Genomic DNA, 21,988 nt, shown 5'->3' with positions numbered 1-21,988 from the left:
ATTGTTTCTACCACTGGTAGGTAGTCAAATTAAAAAGAAAATACAAGACCTAGAAAGTTTTCTTAAAAAAAAAACAAAAAACGTCTGTTTATACCTGGCAAAATGATTTGTTTCAGTTGCGTGTTTTCCTTGTACTTTGATCTTTTTGTACTGATATTTATGCTTCTGTTTTATGATCTCCTTCTAACGAAAGAACCAGACCTCTTGGCAACCACCTTCATCAGACCTGGGAGTTTGAAAGAAGCAGGTGCTGAACCTCAGTTTTTCCTTGAACAAGAAAAATGGGTTGCAATAGAAACTGTGGGCTCATCGCTGGTGCTGTCATTGGTGCAGTCCTGGCTGTGTTTGGAGGGATTCTAATGCCAGTTGGAGACATGCTCATTGAGAAGACAATTAAAAAGGTACAAGTTGTATCAAGAATATTTCTTTTCATCCTGATTCAGTCTACCTTGATTTGTGTTTGACTTAGGGTTTCTGTTTTATATTTCATTATAACCAGCAATTTAACACAAAGGTGATTTTGAACAACTGAAACTCTACATGACAGAGAAACAATCAAAGTATGATGTATACTCCATATGAATGTACTGTCATCTTAAGTCTAAATATTTTAATTTCTGATAAAAACTATTATAGGTATGCACATAAGTAGAAATAATTCCCTTTAATTATGTCCAAAGAGTATGCTGATATGCTTTTCATATGCTTTTGAATGAGAAATGAGTGTTATTTTGTGAGTACTATTTATACTATAAATAGTACTATAAATAGTACTATAAGTGAGTACTATTTATAAAAGTAGTTGCACTTTGGTTACAGTTGATTAAAGTAAAATTATATATAACTTAATACTGTGTTTAATATTGATTTAGGAATATTTGGTAAAACTGGTAAAATTTATTTTTGTTTGGTAAACTGTTCTATATGTGTGTAATGTTAATAATATTATTCTTATAAACATTTCCTACTGATGAAGGTAGATAAGGGATTTTTACAAAATACTTTCAGAAATGTTATGCAGAACATATCCCAGTATATATATGTATGTATATGTGTGTATATATATATGTGTGTGTGCATGTGTATATATATATATGTATACAAACAAGTTCACTGTAGATTAACTAAAAATAAAGTGACTTAATACATAGGCTTTGTACAACAAACTAGAATCTGTCTCTCATCCTAGTTCCTTCTAATTCAGCTTTATACGCACCAACTTTAATTGATAAAGAAAAGGAAGACTAGGGTAAGGAGATGTAGCAAATTCAAATAACTTCAGGGTTTGGAGACAAGCCTTAAAAAAAGCTACCAAGAACAATATATAAACAAGACAATGACTACTGTGAAGTTAAAAGTGTGTGGCCTACTGAGAGGCATGTATGTTTATTTTTAAAATATAATGCTGGCCAAATAAACTTATCTGAGTGCTGGCCTCAGCTGTCATCCTGGTTCAGATGCCAGTGGTCTAGATGTCAGTAAGCACAATGTACGGAGGAGATCAACAAGAACTGAATCATACAATGGGCTAGACTACCAACTCATACTGGGGTTTCTGTTCCTATCAAGACCTTTATCTGTCTCATCCATTCACCCATGTTTGACATCCTGCTCTTACTAGGAGTTTAAATAATTACAATTATTTTTCACTAAAGCATTGCCTGACTTAATATGAAGATTTAATTTCAAATCTAGTTACCCAGGACAAGAAGTTACTATTTTCCAAAAGCTTTTCGGTTCGTTTTGTTCAGCTAAATGCTTAGGCTGTAAATTTAAGAATTTTTCTGACTGTACTATTATAGCTATTGTCTTAGCACAACAGATTAAGAAATAGGACATTTTTGGTACAGTTTTTACACTTGTATGCTATATTTGCTTAATAACCACACAGGCATTTCTATCTTTTCTCTTGCTAACTGACAGCAAAAATTTTAACTTCATGAATTTAACTGGAAATATTATACATTAAATACCATCTCCTTCCTTGGAATTCCGGTTTTCTTGATATTATTTTAATATAGCTCAATAGAGACAGACAGGAGATGGTGAGGTATGGAGTGTCTAACGTGTTAGAGAGAACTGCTATTGTCCTGTATTCTTTCTGCTCTAGAAACTCACTTCCCTTCTGTATCTGTGGAGTGAGAACAGGATAAATTTGACACACAGACTATAACTTTTTTTAATCTTAAGAGCCACAATAATCTTCCAATGTACAGCATCTTAGACTAAGATTCTTAGACTAATAATTTTTATTCATACTTGATAATCAGTAGCAAACAGTGATCATCTATTGTTTCTTATTATTCAACAATATTATACATACAGAGTCTCTGTGTCATGAGAGGCACTAACATCTATTTTAATTTTTAATATGTATCTCTAAGTTCATATGGCTAATTTTGAAATAAGAGTTTTGAGACATCAAAAATTTGTATAGAGAGAATCAATATTTATCTCAACCTGATTCGCACCACCGGGAGCCACTAGAACTCAAAAGCAATCTTGAGAAAGAAGAATGGAACTGGAGCCATGACATATAGATCAATGGAACAAAATAGAAAAGTCAGCAAGAATATACAATGACAATCTCTTTAACAAGTGGTGAGTACAAAAGTACCTAAGCAATGTAACTGTGAAGGCCTACTGAGAGGCATGTATGTTTATTTTTAAAATATAATGCTGGCCAAATAAACTTATCTGAGTGCTGGCCTCAGCTGTCATCCTGGTTCAGATGCCAGTGGTCTAGATGTCAGTAAGCACAATGTACGGAGGAGATCAACAAGAACTGAATCATACAATGGGCTAGACTACCAACTCATACTGGGGTTTCTGTTCCTGTCAAGACCTTTATCTGTCTCATCCATTCACCCATGTTTGACATCCTGCTCTTACTAGGAGTTTAAATAATTACAATTATTTTCACTAAAAGCATTGCCTGACTTAATATGAAGATTTAATTTCAAATCTAGTTACCCAGGACAAGAAGTTACTATTTTCCAAAGCTTTTCAGTTCGTTTTTGTTCAGCTAAATGCTTAGGCTGTAAATTTAAGAATTTTTCTGACTGTACTATTATAGCTATTGTCTTAGCACAACAGATTAAGAAATAGGACATTTTGGTACAGTTTTTACACTTGTATGCTATATTTGCTTAATAACCACACAGGCATTTCTATCTTCTCTTGCTAACTGACAGCAAAAATTTTAACTTCATGAATTTAACTGGAAATATTATACATTAAATACCATCTCCTTCCTTGGAATTCCCGGTTTTCTTGATATTATTTTAATATAGCTCAATAGAGACAGACAGGAGATGGTGAGGTATGGAGTGTCTAACGTGTTAGAGAACTGCTATTGTCCTGTATTCTTTCTGCTCTGAAACTCACTTCCCTTCTGTATCTGTGGAGTGAGAACAGGATAAATTTGACACACAGACTATCTTGAGAAAATACAATAATCTTCCAATGTATCTTAGACTAAGATTATACTAATAATTTTTATTCATACTTGATAATCAGTAGCAAACAGTGATCATCTATTGTTTCTTATTATTCAACAATATTATACATACAGAGTCTCTGTGTCATGAGAGGCACTAACATCTATTTTAATTTTTAATATGTATCTCTAAGTTCATATGGCTAATTTTGAGGAAATAAGAGTTTTGAGACATCAAAATTTGTATAGAGGCTAAGAGATAATCAATATTTATCTCAAGAAATATAAATTTAATTGGGAAAAGCATATTTAAAAAGCTAGAGACTTGTGAAACTCTGTAATTGAATTCTAAAGCATACACTATTTAGAAAGAGAACTTTCATAGAGTATTCAATAACTTCAGGAAGAAGGTGAGACTTGAGTTGGATTTTGAAGTATAAAATTTTGATCGCCCAAAGAGAGTTCCAATAAAAGTGTCAAGGGACTGCTTAATGCCATAGAAAAGAGTTGTGGAAATGCAACTAAATATTGTGACGATAGAAGGAAAAATATTTTTTTAATGTGTCAAAACAAAGAAATAACAGCAAAGATTATTGGAAAGATAATAACATGGGGTAAAATTTAGGAAACTTTTGAGCATCAGGCAGAAGACTATTTAAGTAGTGACATGACAGGCAATAGTAGTGTATATTTACCTGTAGTTGTTAGATATAACAAAATCTGCATTTAGAGACTGGTATCAAATATACTGAAAAAAGAAATGGCAATACTATATACTAGTAAGTTATATGCCACACATACTAATATATTATACTATATACTAAATAAATAAAGCATTTTTTAGTCCTACTAAGAGCTTCATATATACTAATTCATTTAATCTTCACAAATATCAATGAGAAGATACTACCATCACAAGACCTTAAATCAACCTGACAACTTACCCAGCCAAAAGGAATATGAGTTAGTTTCTAAACCTAGGCAATCTTAAGGCAGAGATGAGATGATTTATACATTTTGCACTCTCTAATTCTACAATAGAAAGTGTTGGAAAGTGAGGAGACCAAAAACAGGAAATGTTATGTAGGACATGACCACTTTCAAGGAGAATTTAACACTCACTTTTAAACAGATTTTTGCACAGTTTGCATATAACAAAAGGTTCTCTGGTCTAGTGTGATGGAGTATGTAGGACCGATGGGTGATGGAATGCAATGGACAGAGGAACTAAATAAATAGGGGGAGAGAGGAGTAAAAGTTTCAAACTACAAGATGTCCAGTTGTGTTCTTGATAGAAATATGCATACCTTAGAAGAATAAAGCACAGAGGTTTTATAAGTGATTTGAAAAGAACATCCGTGTATATTTCAAAGGGAAGGTTCAGAGATTTGTTCATTAGTATAGAAAATACAGATAAAACTAAACAATAGATATGTTTAAGGAGAGTTTGAATATAGAGACGAAAGAGCAGAGAAATTACTATGGGATTTATGCATTCAGAGGTAAGTAGGAAGATAACAGAAAAAATATTTTATATGAAGCAATGAAAACAATAGACTGTAATTTTTTTTAGAAGTTATTATGAAGTCAGTTTTTAAGGAAAAAGTAAAATTATCTCAGGCAGATGAAAATTAAGGAAATAGTAGTTAGAATACAGTCACTAATAACTTTAAAATTATATTTTCAGTAGTGCCAAGTAATAAAGTGGGATAAAATAAAGAAATAGAGTGTTTTCCCTTCTTATTTTTGAAATGAGGGTTACCTGCAATCTTTGGGTCATACTGTAACCCAGCTCAATATTCACAGACTAAGACATCATCTCTAAGACATCACTTCTCAGCCTTTTGGCTAAGATTACGTGGCTTAGATGGTAAAGCATCTGCCTGCAATGCAGGAGACCTGGGTTCAATCCCTGGGTCAGGAAGATCCCCTGGAGAAGGAAATGGCAACCCACTCCAGTACTCTTGCCTGGAAAATCCCATGGTCAGAGGAACTTGATAAGTTACAGTCCATGGGTCACAAAGAGTTGGACACAACTAAACAACTTCACTTTCACTTTTCAAGACATCATCAGAAGCCCTTCAATGGTCAGGAGCTGTGTTGTATAGTTAAGACAGCTTGCTTTTGCGCTCAGATTTTCATATAGCGGTGTTGACCTTGCTTGTTTTAATTATGTAAAGCTGTTGTGACTTTTTCTTCATTCAAATGAAACTGTTTCTTTTAAATTTAGTTTACAAAATTATTTTAAATATAAGATTAGCATATGTATCTGTTTGGCATACGTGTAGATGTCAAATCTTTGAACTATGTGTAAGCACAGAGAGCTAAGTGTCTCGCCCCTGCCTCAAGGGCACTTAGGTTAATACTGCTATTTTACAAACATATATATATATATATATATATATATGTTGTACTACCAGACAGTTTTTCTCTACAATTAAAACTCATTGCATGTAACTTGCATTATTTAATGGACTAACAGCAAATTGGCAAAGTTATTACCTATATATAAGCACCATTAAAAAAATAAAGTGCTTAATTTAAAAAGATAAGAAAACCATCTCATCATGTTCTCTAGAGTTGGGACTCTGATATTTTCTGGTTCTCAAAGATGACACCTGATACCAATATCTGAAATGGCGTAAAACAGTCAATACATTTTACCATTATATTTCTTTATTCACTATTTCCAAAGGAAATTTTGTAGGGTTTTTATGCATTATAGATAATTATGCATTATGTAGGGGTTTATGCATTATAGCTGAATGCTTTTATACCAGTGTTTCAGATCATGATTCCTAGTAGAATTGAGTGGGACCTGCAGATTTGTGCAATTTTGCTAGATAGACTAAAAGTCAATGGCATGAGCTGCCATGAATGTGGAAAGCAGAAATTATTAAAGGACTTCAGAAAAAGGTCAAAGTTCTGGCACCACTCACAAAGGATAATTTATCACCTGACACTATAAAATATCACTTGATTAATATTGCTGAATATTATATAATAAGCAATTTTAAATAATTTGAATTCACCTATGATATTAACCATGGAACATCAAGACAGAAAATCAAGATATCTTTTTCAATTAAAAGACTAATGTTCAATCATACCATCATTCAATTACACCATTTCCTTTCCCTATCCTTGAAAAGAATGATCTTCTTGTAGCCAAAAAATGCTTTCAGATAAAATAAACATAAATGATGATTATTTTGACTTATTAAAATGACTATAATTTCAATATTTGATAGTAAATTTTATACACATATATATTAATTTCATGGTATATGCTTAGACTATTTCTAGATATGACAAAATAATTTTTACCTTATTATAGTATCTAAAAGCTCAAAAAAGTGCCAGAGGTATATAGGTTATTAAAGATAGTAGAACTTGCTTTAATTTAATAATAATTATGAGAACATGAAATAATCTAAAATAAACTCTAAATTTAAATAGTAGTAAAACATGGATTAAACATGTATTTGCATATTAACTCCAATAATAAAATCACTTTAAAATGTTTTAAGAAACAGCAGGTCAGCGTAATTTTCTTCCTCCAGCCCAATTTAATATCAACATAGTATACTTTTCATGCCAAAGAAAAACTCTCCCATTTTAGGTTCTTATGTAAACACTTGGAGGCTGATTTCCTGAGTTTCAGAAACATATTACATCTAATCAATTTCACCACCTGTTATTCTGATGTTTAAGTGATGACTTGTTAATAACCTGAGACAAAAATCACTTTTTGACTGTTAGCACAACTGGCACTGATATTCTAATCCTCTCTTTCTCTTTCTCTCAGCATGTATACACATAGGAGAAAATGTTTTGATCATAGGAAGACTGCTTGTAACTGGTTCTAAACAGAACAAATTGTGGTAGTGAGTGAAGAAGAAAAAGACTCTTTCAGTATGTTTCTGCTGTTTAGGAAAGTTTTGATTTCACTGGATGGAGAATAAATATAGAAATGATTAAACAGCAGAAGTGTCACAGGATTTTACATGAGCTATTGCCACATGACTGGTTCAGACAGGAATGCTATGAATGAAATAATTAATATAATTATACCATATTCCACCTATATTGACTTTCAGAAATATGAATTTCATATCAGTCGACCTCATATTATTTCCAATATTATTATTATCCCTGTTTTACAAATAAGGAAGCTGAGGTACAGGAAATCAAATAGCCTGCCCAAGTTTAAATGGTTAGCATATGATCAAACTGGGAATCAAACTCATAGCATCTATTTCATTGTTAACCACTTCACTCTAGGCTTCCCAGGAGGTTCAAACAGTAAAGAATCTGCCTGTAATACATGAGACCCAGGATCAGGAAGACCCCCTGATCAGACCCTGATCAGGATCCTGACCCCTAGATCAGGAAGATCCCCTGGAGAAGGGAATGGCAACCCACTCTTATATTCTTCCCTGGAGAATTCCATAGACAAAAGATCCTGATGGGCTACAATCCATCCAGTCACAAAGAGTCAGACATGACTGAGCGATTAACACTTTCACTTTTCACTCTAGGCTTTGAGTAAAGAAGCCAATATACTTGGGTTGGTAGTAGGGTAAGGAAATCTACTCATAGATTAAAATCTGCTTTATATGATTCCATCTTTCAGTACTCTGTAAGAACCTTGAGAAATGGGACAATATTATTTTCTGCGAATGTATTCTTTATAGTTCATTCACAGGAACATATTTAGACTAAAGTTGCCCATCATGTGGATGAATATTGCTTTCCCATAACAGCAAAAATCAAGTGACCACAGGACTAGATAGAGGGTATTACAGTCCCAGATATCTGCCTTCAAATTAATGTAGCAAAACAGAACTTTCAAAGTAAATGGCTTTCAACTCAGCTGAAGACCATGCCACACTAGAGTCATCAAGCTGAAATCCAGGGCTAAATAGTCTGAATGCTTAAAGTCAGGGATAGATACTGATGTATGTATCAGCCAAGGGAGAGATCTTCAATTATATTACTTTTTTTTTTGTACATATAATTTCATCTTTGTATTTCAAATTTACTGAAATGTCCACAAAATAGGTCAGACAGTCCAAAGTCAATTTAAAATTCATGGCCTTTTAAAGTCACAAAGAACTTAAGCTCCTTTTTAAGAGGACCTTATGATATATTTAGTCTTGATAGTCAAAGAGGTCTATACAAATTTCTAGTACCTAGGTAGTCTTAGGATCAGAAGAAATTCATTCCTATTCTGACTGATTCAATATTTATCTCTGTCTCTGTACAAATTGTGGTTTTATAAAAACCAAAGAAGATTGGTGTGAAATGCCGGATTCACCATTATCTACTACCAAATTATTGTGCCACATTGAATCAGACATCTGTTTTTCTAGGACCCACTTCTACTACTAAAAAAAAAAAAAAAAATGGATGGTGTTAGATGACCCTAACTCTAAAGCTAGAAGTTCAGTGCACTCATTTCAATTCTTTGTGTTTCAACTTCCTGATTTTAAAAAAGTTATCTCCAGATTGACAAGTAAAACAAAGTAACTCATGGTCCTTAGAAGAAAGACACAATATAGTTACAATGTTTTTTAATATAAAATGCACAAGTGTTAGACTCAGGGAGATTTCCGTCCCACCAAGTACATTATTGAAATCTGTGTCTGGAGAGGTAATGATAAACAATTGATATTATACTAGTCCTTAAGAGTCTACCGTGTAAAAGTAATAATGTTCATGTGTATATGTTCATGTGTGTTCTCCTCTCATGTCTCTTGAAATGGGTAAATGAAAATAGTTTGCAGCTTCCGCGTAGACTTCAGCTTCAAAACCCTCATCATTTACAGTAAACACCTTTACATTTAGAATAGCCATAATACTTATCTATACATAATTTTGTCTTGATTTGGGTTTGCTATGGAATTAAGACTTTTAGGAGTAATAAAACAATCTTCAAGGACAATTGCTTGTTAAAAGTACTAACGTCTCACACTGCGTTAACAGTTGCGATGTACCCAGTGTAAAAGGATTGTGACAGCACAGGATTTTGTAATGGCATTTAGCTGATGCCCTGTTCTCCTCTAAGGAATTCTTTTTCTTTCCATTAAGCAACAAGTCAAGTATCCTGAAGACTGCTGATTCACTTTGACTTCTACCAACTAAGTGCAGAGGTGACAGGAACAAAAATAGTAACACGGTGTGAAAGAGGACTAGCATAAGGGTCAGAGATTAGGATCTTCATTGTGATTCTGCCACTAGGCATTTGGCTCAGTGACCCTTGGGCCAGATACCTGGTTTCTCAGAGTGTCAGCATGCTCTCCTAGTAAATGTTCACTGTCCTTTTCTGATCCATCATTCTATGAATTGATGCTTCCTGTTGAACTAAACAAACAGGTGAGATTGTTCTTGTGGGTTTTTTCAGGCTTATTTTCTGTGAAATGCTTTCCTTCTCTTCCTCTAGCAGTAAAAGGGTAAACTGGAGCTTTCCACCTGAGTATGTATTCCTTCCAAGGTAGTTAATTGGAAACATTGCCTGCCACAAAGTCACCTTTGTCTCCATTACCTCCATAGTCTTCTTGTTCAGAGAGTAAAAGCCTTGGAAGGAACCTGGGAGAGCATCTATGATAACTCCCTCACTTTACAGATAATAAAATTGACCTCAAAGGGTTTGGTGACTCTCTATTCTGTCTCAGCTCCTAAACTATTAATAGATACTTATGTATCCATACTAATAATACCTAAACTAGTAGATACTTCTAATGTTGGATTTTCTGATTTCACAAAAAGAAAAAAAAAAACTTCTGTATTTCTTCTTTTATTTTTAAAGTATTAACCTAATAATAATGAATTAGACTACTGTAATCTTGGAAACAGGTACTAATAGGTTTCTGCAAATGTACTGAGAGGAAAGCCTCATTGATCAGGGTTTTGAATGGGAGAAATCAAAGCTGTGTTTTTCTTAACAAATGTTAACCGATTTTCACCTGAAGTATCCAAATTCTGAAGAAAATGAGAAAACTTCTAATTCCACTAGATTTTTCTATTTTTCCGTTTTGCCTCTTCAGTCTGACTCATTGAGGGTACATTAGAAATTAATATTCAACCTGATAAGAACTTTTTGAAATGCTTTAATTAATCTTGCTTAATAAATTGTTACAAATTGTTGCAATATTGAAACAGGGTCACTCTAAAGCTTGCCAATGGTTGGCCTTACAATCACCAGACATGTTTGCAATATTATACACTGATTTTCCTTGTAAAAGGCTGACTGAAAGAGATTGCTACCATAATGTGTTGAAAACATTTCTGTTGCAAGCATGTGGCAGGTTGCAAAGGTTTTCATGAGCAGGATACTTGAGCTTGATCTTTCACTGACTAACGAAAAAGTTTCAACTCCCAACAGCTGCCCGTATTGGCTACAAAAAATAACCCAAACATTTTCTTTTCATAGGAAGTTGTCCTTGAAGATGGCACAATTGCTTTTAAAAATTGGGTTAAAACAGGCACAGATGTTTACAGACAGTTTTGGATATTTGATGTGCAGAATCCAGACGAAGTGGCAGTTAATAGCAGCAAAATTAAAGTTAAGCAAAGAGGTCCTTACACTTACAGGTGAGTCCCCAAAATACGTGGCACTCTTTCCTTGAACACAGGTATTTCTGAAAAGCTTCCACTTGACAAATGTCACTGTATTGAAATGTACTTATTATTTTCTTACCATAAATATATATGGAAATATTTTGTTTCTGCCTACATAAAATCCTAATCTAAGGATTTAATTATTATTAAAGAACAGGTTTATTATGAATTTGTCAGCATCAGTTAACTACCCTACATTTAACAAGTCACATGTGTTTTACACTTGTGGCATATATGTTTCAAAAGCTCTGAAATACGCATCTAAATAGAAAAAATATATCAAAATTTTTAAAAATGAGTATTTTAAAATCTTAAAGTTGAAAAGTGTAGGTACATGAGTAGTTCTCAAAGTATGGCTCCTGGACCAGCAACATCAGCATCACCTGGGAACTAAGGCAGAAATGCAAATTCTCAGGCCCCACCCCTAGACCAAGTGAATCAGAGACCCTTGGTTTGAGCCTGGTAATGAGTTTTATAGCTCAGCTGGTAGACTCCGCCTGCAATGCACAAGACCTGGGTTCGATCCCTGGGTTGGGAAGATCCCCTGGAGAAGGGAAAGGCTACCCACTCCAGTATTCTGGCCTGGAGAATTCCATGGACTGTATAGTCTACAGGGTCGCAGAGAGTCGGACACGACTGAGCGACTTTCACTCACTCTAATGAGTTTTACAAATACTCTGGGTGATTGCAATACATAGTCAGTTTTGCTAACCACAGCATTAACTTCTATGTAAGTAAAATACCTGCTTAGGATTTCTATTCAAACTGTTTTCCAGGTCTTAAGAGTGTATTTATGCAGTAGCTTCATTCTTATATTTTCTCCAGTACAAAGACTGAATAAAAAATACCTTTATCTACATGCCGTAACAGTTTAAAACATTTTGTATGGAATCTAAGATCCATCAGATGTAGGGAGAAATGATTAGCCAGAACTTTTCATTTTGTAAATTTAAAAATCAGACTGACACCAGGTGAAACAGTTTGTCCACGATGACAAAATCCTGGAAACTGATAACTCCTAGTTATTGGTGTACATTTTCCCCCTGTCAAATTTATAGATTGAAGTGCTAAAAACACTAACCTTAGCTAGGTATTAGGACATTTATAGACCCCATATGGGAACAGAATTAAGTCCTGTTGTATCATTTGTTATATAAATATGATTTTTCAAGGATAATTACAACTAGTTATAGACAATAATCAAGTATTATCACAAAACTTCATGTTTGTAAAGATTTCTAATTCATAGTTTTACTTTCGTACTTGTTTTGTGTAGTCTATAATCATGTAATTTCTTTCCTCTCCATGCATTAATTTATTTCTATGTCAGCAACTCATGCTCAAAGATAATGAAGTAACAGTAGCTGGGAGGGTGATGCCTGCTGCTGTAACATAATATATAAGCTGTAGAACACCATGGTACTATTCCATCCTAGTAATTATCCCCATTTCCTGTCTTCAGACATATGTCTATGACTATTCACAACTCGGTCATAGAAGTCTTGGTTTTCATTGTTACAGAAAATAATCTTACTTTCAGAAATATTAAAAAAAATTTTTTTTCAGAGTCTTATACTTCTTATATCACTATCAAAAGCCAGATATAATAAGATATCTGAATATCTTATTCCAAAAAACGTGTACTCTTAAAATCTAGAACTCACGTATGACCTAATATAATCTAAGTATAACTGACTAAACTTCTGTCATAGCTCAATTGTTAAAGAATCCGCCTGCAGTGCCAGAGTCCGCCTGCAGTGCAGGAGACCTGGGTTCGATTCCTGAGTTGGGAAGATCCCCTAATGGCAACCCAATCTAGTATTCTTGCCTGGGAAACCCCATGGACAGAGGAGCCTGGTGGGCTACAGTCCATGAGGTCTCAAGAGCCAGACATGACTTCGTGACTAAGACACCAAACCATAACTGATTAAAAATCATACCCTGAGAGAACTGAATGCATGTGATAAGAGAAAAGAGGTGGTATTTAAGATCTGTCTCATCACAGGTTTTGCTTAATTTTTTTGCTTGCTTGCTTGGGGGGGTGGGTATGTTTTTACTTTTAAGGCTGTTCATTGTGGAATGTAAAAAACAAACAATATAGAATCCTGTCCCAGTCCTGCTCTGATAGGTGATAAGATATATATCTTATTCTTGGAGGCTAAAACCTTCATTCTCTAAGGGATAAAAATGGAGTGGATTAGATATAATTTGTTTACTTGGAGAAGTAATGAGGTGAGGGTTGGAGAAGTTGGATTTTCAGCTAAAGTATGTAAACAAACTCGAATTTATATAACAATTCTAAAGGAATCTCATGATGTTTTATGATGTTGACAAAGGAATCCTTACTGTCTACCTAGATATCTTAAATAATGGGAAAAACAATGGTTACCTTTCAGAAAAAGTTAATAGTTTGAGAGTCTTCCATGTGTTGAGGTGAATTTACTTCCTATCAATTACACCCTGAATTCAGTTGAAATTGGAAGTGGAAGAGGAGGTCCCTCCTCAACAGAACCACACAGGTTTATTTGCCTTTTAGCTGCTGAAGTGAGCTTGATGAAACTTTGACAGGGTGTGACATGAGTCAAAACATGAAACTTCCTGGATTGAGATGTTAATTATGTATTCCATCTCTATGAAGACCTGGTAACTCCTTCAGAATATCCTCAGATCGAACATGAAAGTCAAGTCGCTCAGTCGTGTCCGACTCTCTGCAACCCCGTGGACTGTAGCCCACCAGGCTCCTCCGTGGGATTCTCCAGGCAAGAATACTGGAGTGGGTTGCCATTTCCTTCTCCAGGGGAATCTTCCCAACCCAGGGATCGAACCCAGGTCTCCCTCATTGCAGGCAGACGCTTTAACCTCTGAGCTACCAAATTTTTTAATTACTTCGCTTTGGCAAGAGTACATGGAAAACAAAATATGAAGCAATTACCTCCCTTTGACCTTATTAACCAATACTCTGTAAAACATGTATACATTCTAATTTTCAAACAAAAACTTGAGTACTTATAATCTTTTTAAAAGTATATTCTAAACACAGACCTTAAAAGTATATTCTAAACACAGACCTCAGTTTGAAGGATTTTTTTTCTGTTAGTGAGTGCCATCTGCTGGTATAATGTAAGTACAACTAAGCAAACTACAATTTGAGTCACAATTATGGCTCAGCTGGTAAAGAAGCCACCTGCAATGCGCGAGAGTCAGACACCAATGAGTGACTGTCAGTTACTTTCACTTATTTATATTGCTATTATTTCAAGTATATAAATATAAATGTTCCTGAAAATTAAAGTATTTTAATTTAAATATGAATATGCAATATAATTTTAACATATAATTATCTGATATAAAAGAGTAACTGACTAGTAATAGATTCTCCAGGATGATGTCTCAGATATTTATATTCTTTGTATGTCTACAGCATTCCAAGGAGAATAAACAATAAAAAGCTTAATGAAATTGTATTAGAAATAATATATATTTCCATATTTTTGTGAATTCTCTTTTTAAAGAATGTAAAAAATAACTTCTTCATTCAAAACTATTTACCAAGAACTTACCCATGTACCAGACACTGCTTGGGGATTCAAAATACTCATAATACCTATGGCATAGGAACCTACATTTTTATTATACTTGATTGAAATCAGGTCAGGTTTTTCTGGTTGGTTTTGTTTTTTCCATTTCAGTCCCATGTTGTTTCAATCTTTATCTTAGATAACAACACATAACTATTAGAAGCTCATATGATAGAGACATCCGGATATATGATACAGCAGTGAATAATGTACACCTTTTTCCATCTCAGTAAATATCTTGTATGTATAAAATATTTTTTTCCCATGATATTACCCTTCACTACATTCCTAAAAATTAGTTGGTACTCTGCCTACAGATTAGAGCCAGGAGCTCAGAACTAGTAACTATTCCATACATGGGGTAGGGTTGGAGAGGAATTGATCTGTTATGTGGAAATATATTGTTAGTTATCTTTAACTTTCATTAAAATAATGAAAATTATAGCCAAGCCAGTGATGGAAAGGCTATCTACTTTGAACAGTCCTTCTAATATAAGAAAATGGGCTCATAATATTCCCCTGCTTCAGCTTCTGTATTTCCCCCTCACCCTCAAGATGAAAGGTGAACATCTGAATGTAGAATGCAACCCTTTAGTCTTTGAAATCTTGCTCATTTCAGTGGCTTTGTTTTCTAGCACTCCCCTTACTCAGACACTGTAAACCAACCACACTGAAACGTGTTATTTCTAAGAGTATACCATGATCTTACTTATCCTATATGTTCTAACATATTTTACCAAATTAAATTTTTATCTGCCACTCAAACCACTTATATGAAATTGTATCCTGTCCATTATCCCCACCATAACCATTCTAAGCCTGAGTTTGTACCTATTCTGTCTTCTCACAGAATCTGTATAACCTCCTTAATAACATGTATTCCTTCTCCTCTGGTATGTACATCTAAGACCTTCCTTCTCTAATTTGCTACAGACTCAGCATCAGCTTGCTTATCCTTTTGGTCTACTTGTTTAGCATAATATCTGACACAGTCTATGTACTTAAAATTATTTGTTGCATGAATGAATGACATTCATTTGAAACAACGGTTTTGAGTTTTAGTTCCTCCTGTTTTTCAGAGTTCGTTATCTAGCCAAGGAAAATATAACCCAGGACCCTGAGACCCACACGGTCTCTTTCCTGCAGCCCAATGGCGCCATCTTTGAACCCTCGCTATCAGTTGGAACTGAGGATGACATGTTCACCATTCTCAACCTGGCTGTAGCAGTGAGTAGACAAACCGCAAAATTACTGGTTTTGAAATCTTCTAAAATCCAACTGTAAATAACCTCACAATTAAAACTACAATTAGATATCTTTTTTTTCATTTTTATAAAAATGCTTTCTTACGCTATTATTTTGAATTACGATCATTTGGAAAGATGACAAGATCATAGAATGATCAACTGAAGACTGATTAGAAGACCATTTAGAGTGTATCATTTTAAAAAGGATTTATGGGGCTTCCCTCGTGGCTCAGTGATAAAGAATCCGCCTGATAAAGAATCCACCTGATAATGCAGGAGACATGAGTTCAATCCCTGGTCCAGGAAGATCCCACATGCCTCAGAGCAGCTAAGCCTGCACACCACAACTATTGAGCATGTATGTGTTCTAGAGCTGCGGAGCTGCCACTACTGAGCCCAGATGCCTCAGCTACTGAAGTCTGCACACCCCAGAGCCCATGCTCTGCACCAAGAGAAGCCACCACCACGAGAAGCCCACGCACCACAATCAGAGACTGGCCCTGCTCAAGGCAACTAGAGAGAAGTATGCCCAGCAGTGAAGACTCAGCACAGCCAAAATAAATCACTCATGAAAAATATAAGCAAAATTTGTCAAAAAGTAGGACTCAACTTGAAACTCTTCTTCCTGTGGCCCACACACCACAGAGAAATGTAATCATTAAGAGATGAAATAATATACTTTTAGTCCTGGCTAGATTCGGCAGTCGTTTTAAAAATAGCTGGAAATTGTTTTATTTGGTTTAATTCTTGTATTTACATTTATTTGTTGTTATATTGCACTTGGTGTCTTAAAGCATGATTTTTTTTTTTGCAGGCTGTACCACATCTCTATCCAAATTCATTTATTCAAGGAATACTCAATTCACTTATCAAAAAGTCCAAATCTTCCATGTTTCAAAACAGAACTTTGAAAGAACTATTGTGGGGCTATACGGATCCATTCTTGAATTTGGTTCCATATCCTGTTACCACTACAGTTGGTGTGTTTTATCCTGTGAGTAACAATTATAAATCTTGATACTGTTAGACTTTAACTGGATATATATAATCAATCACACTGGCAATTCATAAGTTTATCATTCATTGTGTTAAACCCTATTTTGGATCTCGGAATACATACCCTAAGTTTTTAAAAATCTCTACCTCACATGGATTTAGCTTTCCTAGTTGGGAAAATTTACTTATCTGAATTTAACAATTAAGTTTAAGATTAAGAAGTGGCCATTTAATCAAGTGTCCACTCCTAGATAAAGATGCAATTGTCTAAAATTAGGTTATAAGGTGCTAAGAGTTTGAATACTGTTTTTGGTTTTGTTTCCTGTCTGAAAAACAAGTTTAAGCTGTATTTTATTTAGCTGTATTTTATTTTTGTTAATTGTATTCATCATATCATTCTTAAAAAATTGTTTCAGTGTAAATTTAAAAGTCACCTTACATTGTACATAAGATTGATACATCAGCATGTTGTATTCTCTCAGATTTAGTTGGTAAGAACTTCTGTGAGTGAGTGCAGTGCTCAGAGCTGATAAGAACTTCTATCTACAAAGTCATGAAATGGCAGTTTGGAGATAAAAAGTGAATGTGGTGATGTACTTAGTTATGGCAGAATGTTCTGAATTACAAATAGGACAAGGTGACTATTGCATGGAAAATTTTGCTGTGATTCCATTTGGCACTATATGAGATATTAATTTTATTTTGCAGTTCTTTGTTATTTTACTTTAGGTGGTTTTTAGGGTTGCAAGTTCATATATCAATCAAATATGAATACAGAAAGCCTTAAGAGAGATAAATTCAGTTGCTATTATTTCATTCACATATTCTTATTTCTTTCCTTGGCTAATTCTGTTTTTAATTTTGTACACTTCATCTTAGTAACTACTTAGAGATCATAACATTGAGACAATGTCTAGAAATTGGTCATTTTTCTCATAGGTTTTGTTCACTCTCCCCTCACTTCAATATACCAGGAGTAGTGATCAAAATGGCCTTTCTGGATTGAATAAAACAAAGAGTGCTAGAATTCGATCATGACAGCTTTGGCATTTGTTACCTTACTTTGTCTTGGCATCTAGCACTCATTTTTAGTAACCTTTTGTATTCTGTCTTTTTAAAATATTAAAGACCAATAATTTTGAAATGATTGCATGTATATTTAAAATCATATAAAATAATTATGAACAACCACTGAAAATGTGAGATAATTACATATTTAATAACTTGGAAATTATGGTTTGTTGTAAAAGTAATTTTTTCTTGCATCTCTTCAGTACAATAATACTGCGGATGGAATTTACAAAGTTTTCAATGGAAAGGACGACATAAGCAAAGTCGCCATAATTGACACATACAAAGGCAGAAAGTAAGTATCCAGGCAAAGTGTGTGTCACTAGGATACTCTAAGGCAGGCAAGAAACTTATTTACCGGCGGGTAAGGCACAGGCACAACCTGTGGGACGGAGCTGTTTATATCTCAGCCCTAAAAACTCCCTAGGTCTACCAAGCATTAATCCTTCAGTTGTGATGACTGGTCACACTAGTGCATTTTTGCTGAGTATCAGCCCCACTGGAGGGTTCACCTTTATGAAAAAGTTCTCTTACATAAAGAAATCTAAAGGGACTACTTCTATCTCTGCTGTATAACTGGTATTATCATACACACAACAATGACATAAATGCAAATGAAAATGAGGAAAATCAATATATCAACTCATCATCTAGCACGTAGAAATACAGACATCTTACTGTTTCTTTTTTAATTGAGCATGTCAAAAAACATCATTCATTCCAGGGAGATGATTAAATGCTGGGGTCCACCACCCCCACCCCCCCGCAGGATCCAGGGGAACCTGAAGGAAAAATGGCGTCAGTGATTGATTTAGAGAGAGATAAGGAAAGAATGTTGAAGATAAGAAAATAGAGGAGAGAAAGAGGCTGATATTCCTAGGTTTACATAGAAAGCCAATAAAACTCCCAGACAAGAAGTTTGTCCTGTTCACTGAGGCTACAGGTGCCCTCCTGGTCTCCTGAGGGAGTGAAGACGCAGAACGTCTTCCCGTTCAGGTCTTAGAAACCCGAGCAGATAAATGAATGCAGGGAGCCTCTATGCTCCAAGGGATCAGCCTGAAAAAGAGAGGGAGGGAGAGGGAGAGAATGATTGACGCGGGGAGACCAAGCTGCTTCAGTGAGCGAGGCCCAATAGCTTTATTTTTAAAAGGTACTTTTATACCTTGTCTTATACATAGAGGGAAATGAAAGATGCAAAGTCATACAGAGTCAGCCCAAACATTACATCTGTTTTGTCTTTATCTAAACCAGGATTTTTTCTGCAAACCTTTCCCATAAACAATATTGTGTACATTATCTTCTGGCCTTGGAGGCCTGTGGACATTTTGTGACCCTCTTTTGATAAAGGCTGCTCAACCAGAAAACTTATTTTCCCTTGAAATGTTTTTTCTTTATATTTCTAATCTATGTCAGCCTCAGAAAGTATTAAACAAGTTACATTTCTCATGGAGCAAAGTGCAGTGAGTTACAAGAAAGAACAAATTAGCTCAAATGTCTGATGTGGTTAATTTCAAGGCTACACTTGTTTTTCTTACTTTCCAACTATGTTAACTAATGCACCCCCAGGTGCACAATGGATAAGAGATATGGGAACTTAGCAACAAGTATTGGCCCAATAATGAAATCCTACACCAGCACTACTCTAGTAACTTTTAACTCTTTAAAAGGCTCTATGTTTTAGGCTTTCTGTGCCTCTCACCGTTGGGAGGCTGTAAATAATCATATGTATAGCTGCAAGAGTCTGGATATACCTGTCAAGCAAGCTAGAATGCTAACAGAGGGGGTTTGATTTGAAATATTCCTATCATGTCCAAGAGACTTATTAGCTATAGCCCTAAGTTGATTTTCTCTAGAGAAAGGTGGTCAGGGATAGCCCCCTGTTAATGTCAGAGGAGTTGGTGAAAGTCATGAAATATTAAAACAGACAGATTGTAGTTTTGGGGTAGATGCTCGAGAAAGCTTAGGGAGCCTGTTGAGTCCTGAAGCCTTGCTTAACAGTTCTCTTCCACATGACCTTGTCATGGGTGGGATCTCCCATGGGTGGCTCCCGGCAATTAAATGAACCTATAAAGATGAATGTTCAATGAATCCATGTGAACATTTTCATGTCTTGTCCCTTAAAAATTTTCCTGAAATAATTTTCCATATTAATAATTCAGCTTTTTAAACCATTATCAATGCAAAAATGGAATTATTATTTCCTGTTCCAAAAATGACATATTAAGCCTGAAAATAAAGTGTACACCTTCTATGAAGTAGCAGTAGAGTGAGATATGTTCACATACCCATGATTTCCTACTTCTCCGAAGTTCCTGCCTGTTTATGTGCAGTACACCTAATCTGTCATATATCTAAAATACAAAGAAGCCCAATAAATATCAGGTGGGGGGAAACTTTTCTCCTCAAACTTGAAATTAGAGTTTTAAGATCAGTAGTTCCTGACAAAGAATAAAGTGATCAAAATCAAAAGAGATGAAATATTTTTATGATTAAGTAACCATTACTTCACACTGAGTTTGTCCCTAAAAATTGCCTAAAACAGTAAAATACTCGCTCACGTAGACTTTTCATCTACAGAGTTCATAGTCCTTTATTGTTTTGAAAATTCTAATGGAGGAAAACAAACACTTCTAAATGTTCATTGTAGGGAAATCATATCTCTGTATATTGAGAAAAGTGATAATTTCTTCCATTTCAATATTACCAGAGTTTTTGAGGAGTTACTAAATGTTTCAAATTGGAGTAAGAATTTCATTTAAGATTATGATAAGGTTAACTTAACTGTCTGAGCATGACTGACAGCTTGTTCTGTTTAAAAAAGAAGTAATAGCTTGCCTTGACATCTTACTGGATGGTATGTTAGACTAACAAACCCATTTTTCCATCACCAAAAAGTGGTTGAGTATACAGAGAAACTATCACTACTGTTGTTTTCATTATTTCCATATATAAATATACACACACATATACATTTTATGTAGATACCAGAATATAAATTAATAAACTTCATCCTACTTTAATGCCAGCTCATGCAAGAGTTGAGAGGAAAAGTGTATATTGATTTTCTACATGTTTCTAAATCTCTATTAATCAAACATCTCTTTCCTCTTCCACATTCTACTCTTTTCTCTCATAATGAGTTTATATCAGTTAACCATTTAGTATCTTCCTCCTACTCAGCTGGACACTTCAACATAATATGAAATACTCCACTTCTCCCATTGGAACAACAACAAAAAAACCTTTCTTGAAGTAGACATCTAAATGTCTGATATGTGTTTTTCAATTTTCTTTTTGCAGAATTTTATCTTTTCCAAGTTGTTCCTAACTACCAAATTTTGGCAGCTTTTATTTTATAATCCAGCTACTTAGTGTTATCAAGCACTTCCTTTATCTCAACAAGATGCCAGCTTCAAACAATACATAAACCAAATGACTTAGAACATTTCTTATACTTAGCACCTGTCACATCTACTCTAATCAATTATTATTTCTGCAGAAATACTGACTCATAATAGACAATGTAATGTGAGAAGGTGCTCCTGAAATGAGACTGATCATTTTATTTTTCTTTTTTTAATTCCTAAGGAATCTCTCCTATTGGTCAAGTTATTGTGACCTGATTAATGGTACAGGTAAGGACAATCTGTTTTGCGGTAATATCACAGTGAAACCACCTTCTTTCTCCCACAAATCCTCCATCATATCTACAATGTTCTGGAGGCTGAGGATATGCATTTACTTATCTTTGTATCCCTACAACATAATTCAGAGTCTCTATACTTATGCTGCTGCTGCTGCTAAGTCGCTTCAATCGCGTCCGACTCTGTGCGACCCCATAGATGGCAGCCCACCAGGCTCCCCCATCCCTGGGATTCTCCAGGCAAGAACACTGCAGTGGGTTGCCATTTCCTTCTCCGATGCATGAAAGTGAAAAGTGAAAGTGAAGTCGCTCAGTCGTGTCCAACTCTTAGAGACCCCAGGGACTGCAGCCCACCAGGCTCCTCCATCCATGGGATTCTCCAGGCAAGAGC

The 21,988-nt window shown here is 34.8% G+C and overlaps 1 protein-coding gene across 34 annotated transcripts in view; it reads left to right on the top strand.

The window, feature by feature from the left end:
- LOC101115115 (platelet glycoprotein 4) overlaps positions 1–21,988 on the top strand; it is a 107,265-nt gene that overhangs the window by 70,733 nt on the left and 14,544 nt on the right. For all 34 annotated transcript variants that reach the window (XM_042248492.2, XM_060414637.1, XM_060414626.1 and 31 more), the window contains 6 exons: positions 194–401; positions 10,875–11,035; positions 15,720–15,867; positions 16,702–16,881; positions 18,158–18,249; positions 21,543–21,589. In XM_042248492.2, coding sequence (XP_042104426.1) covers positions 282–401; positions 10,875–11,035; positions 15,720–15,867; positions 16,702–16,881; positions 18,158–18,249; positions 21,543–21,589 — 748 coding nt within the window. In that variant the 5' untranslated portion in view covers positions 194–281. The remainder of the gene's footprint in view (positions 1–193; positions 402–10,874; positions 11,036–15,719; positions 15,868–16,701; positions 16,882–18,157; positions 18,250–21,542; positions 21,590–21,988) is intronic.

The sequence above is a fragment of the Ovis aries genome, chromosome 4, assembly GCF_016772045.2.
Source record: "Ovis aries strain OAR_USU_Benz2616 breed Rambouillet chromosome 4, ARS-UI_Ramb_v3.0, whole genome shotgun sequence".
NCBI classification, from domain to species: Eukaryota; Metazoa; Chordata; class Mammalia; order Artiodactyla; family Bovidae; genus Ovis; species Ovis aries.
This window is presented reverse-complemented; position numbering and strand designations above follow the sequence as displayed.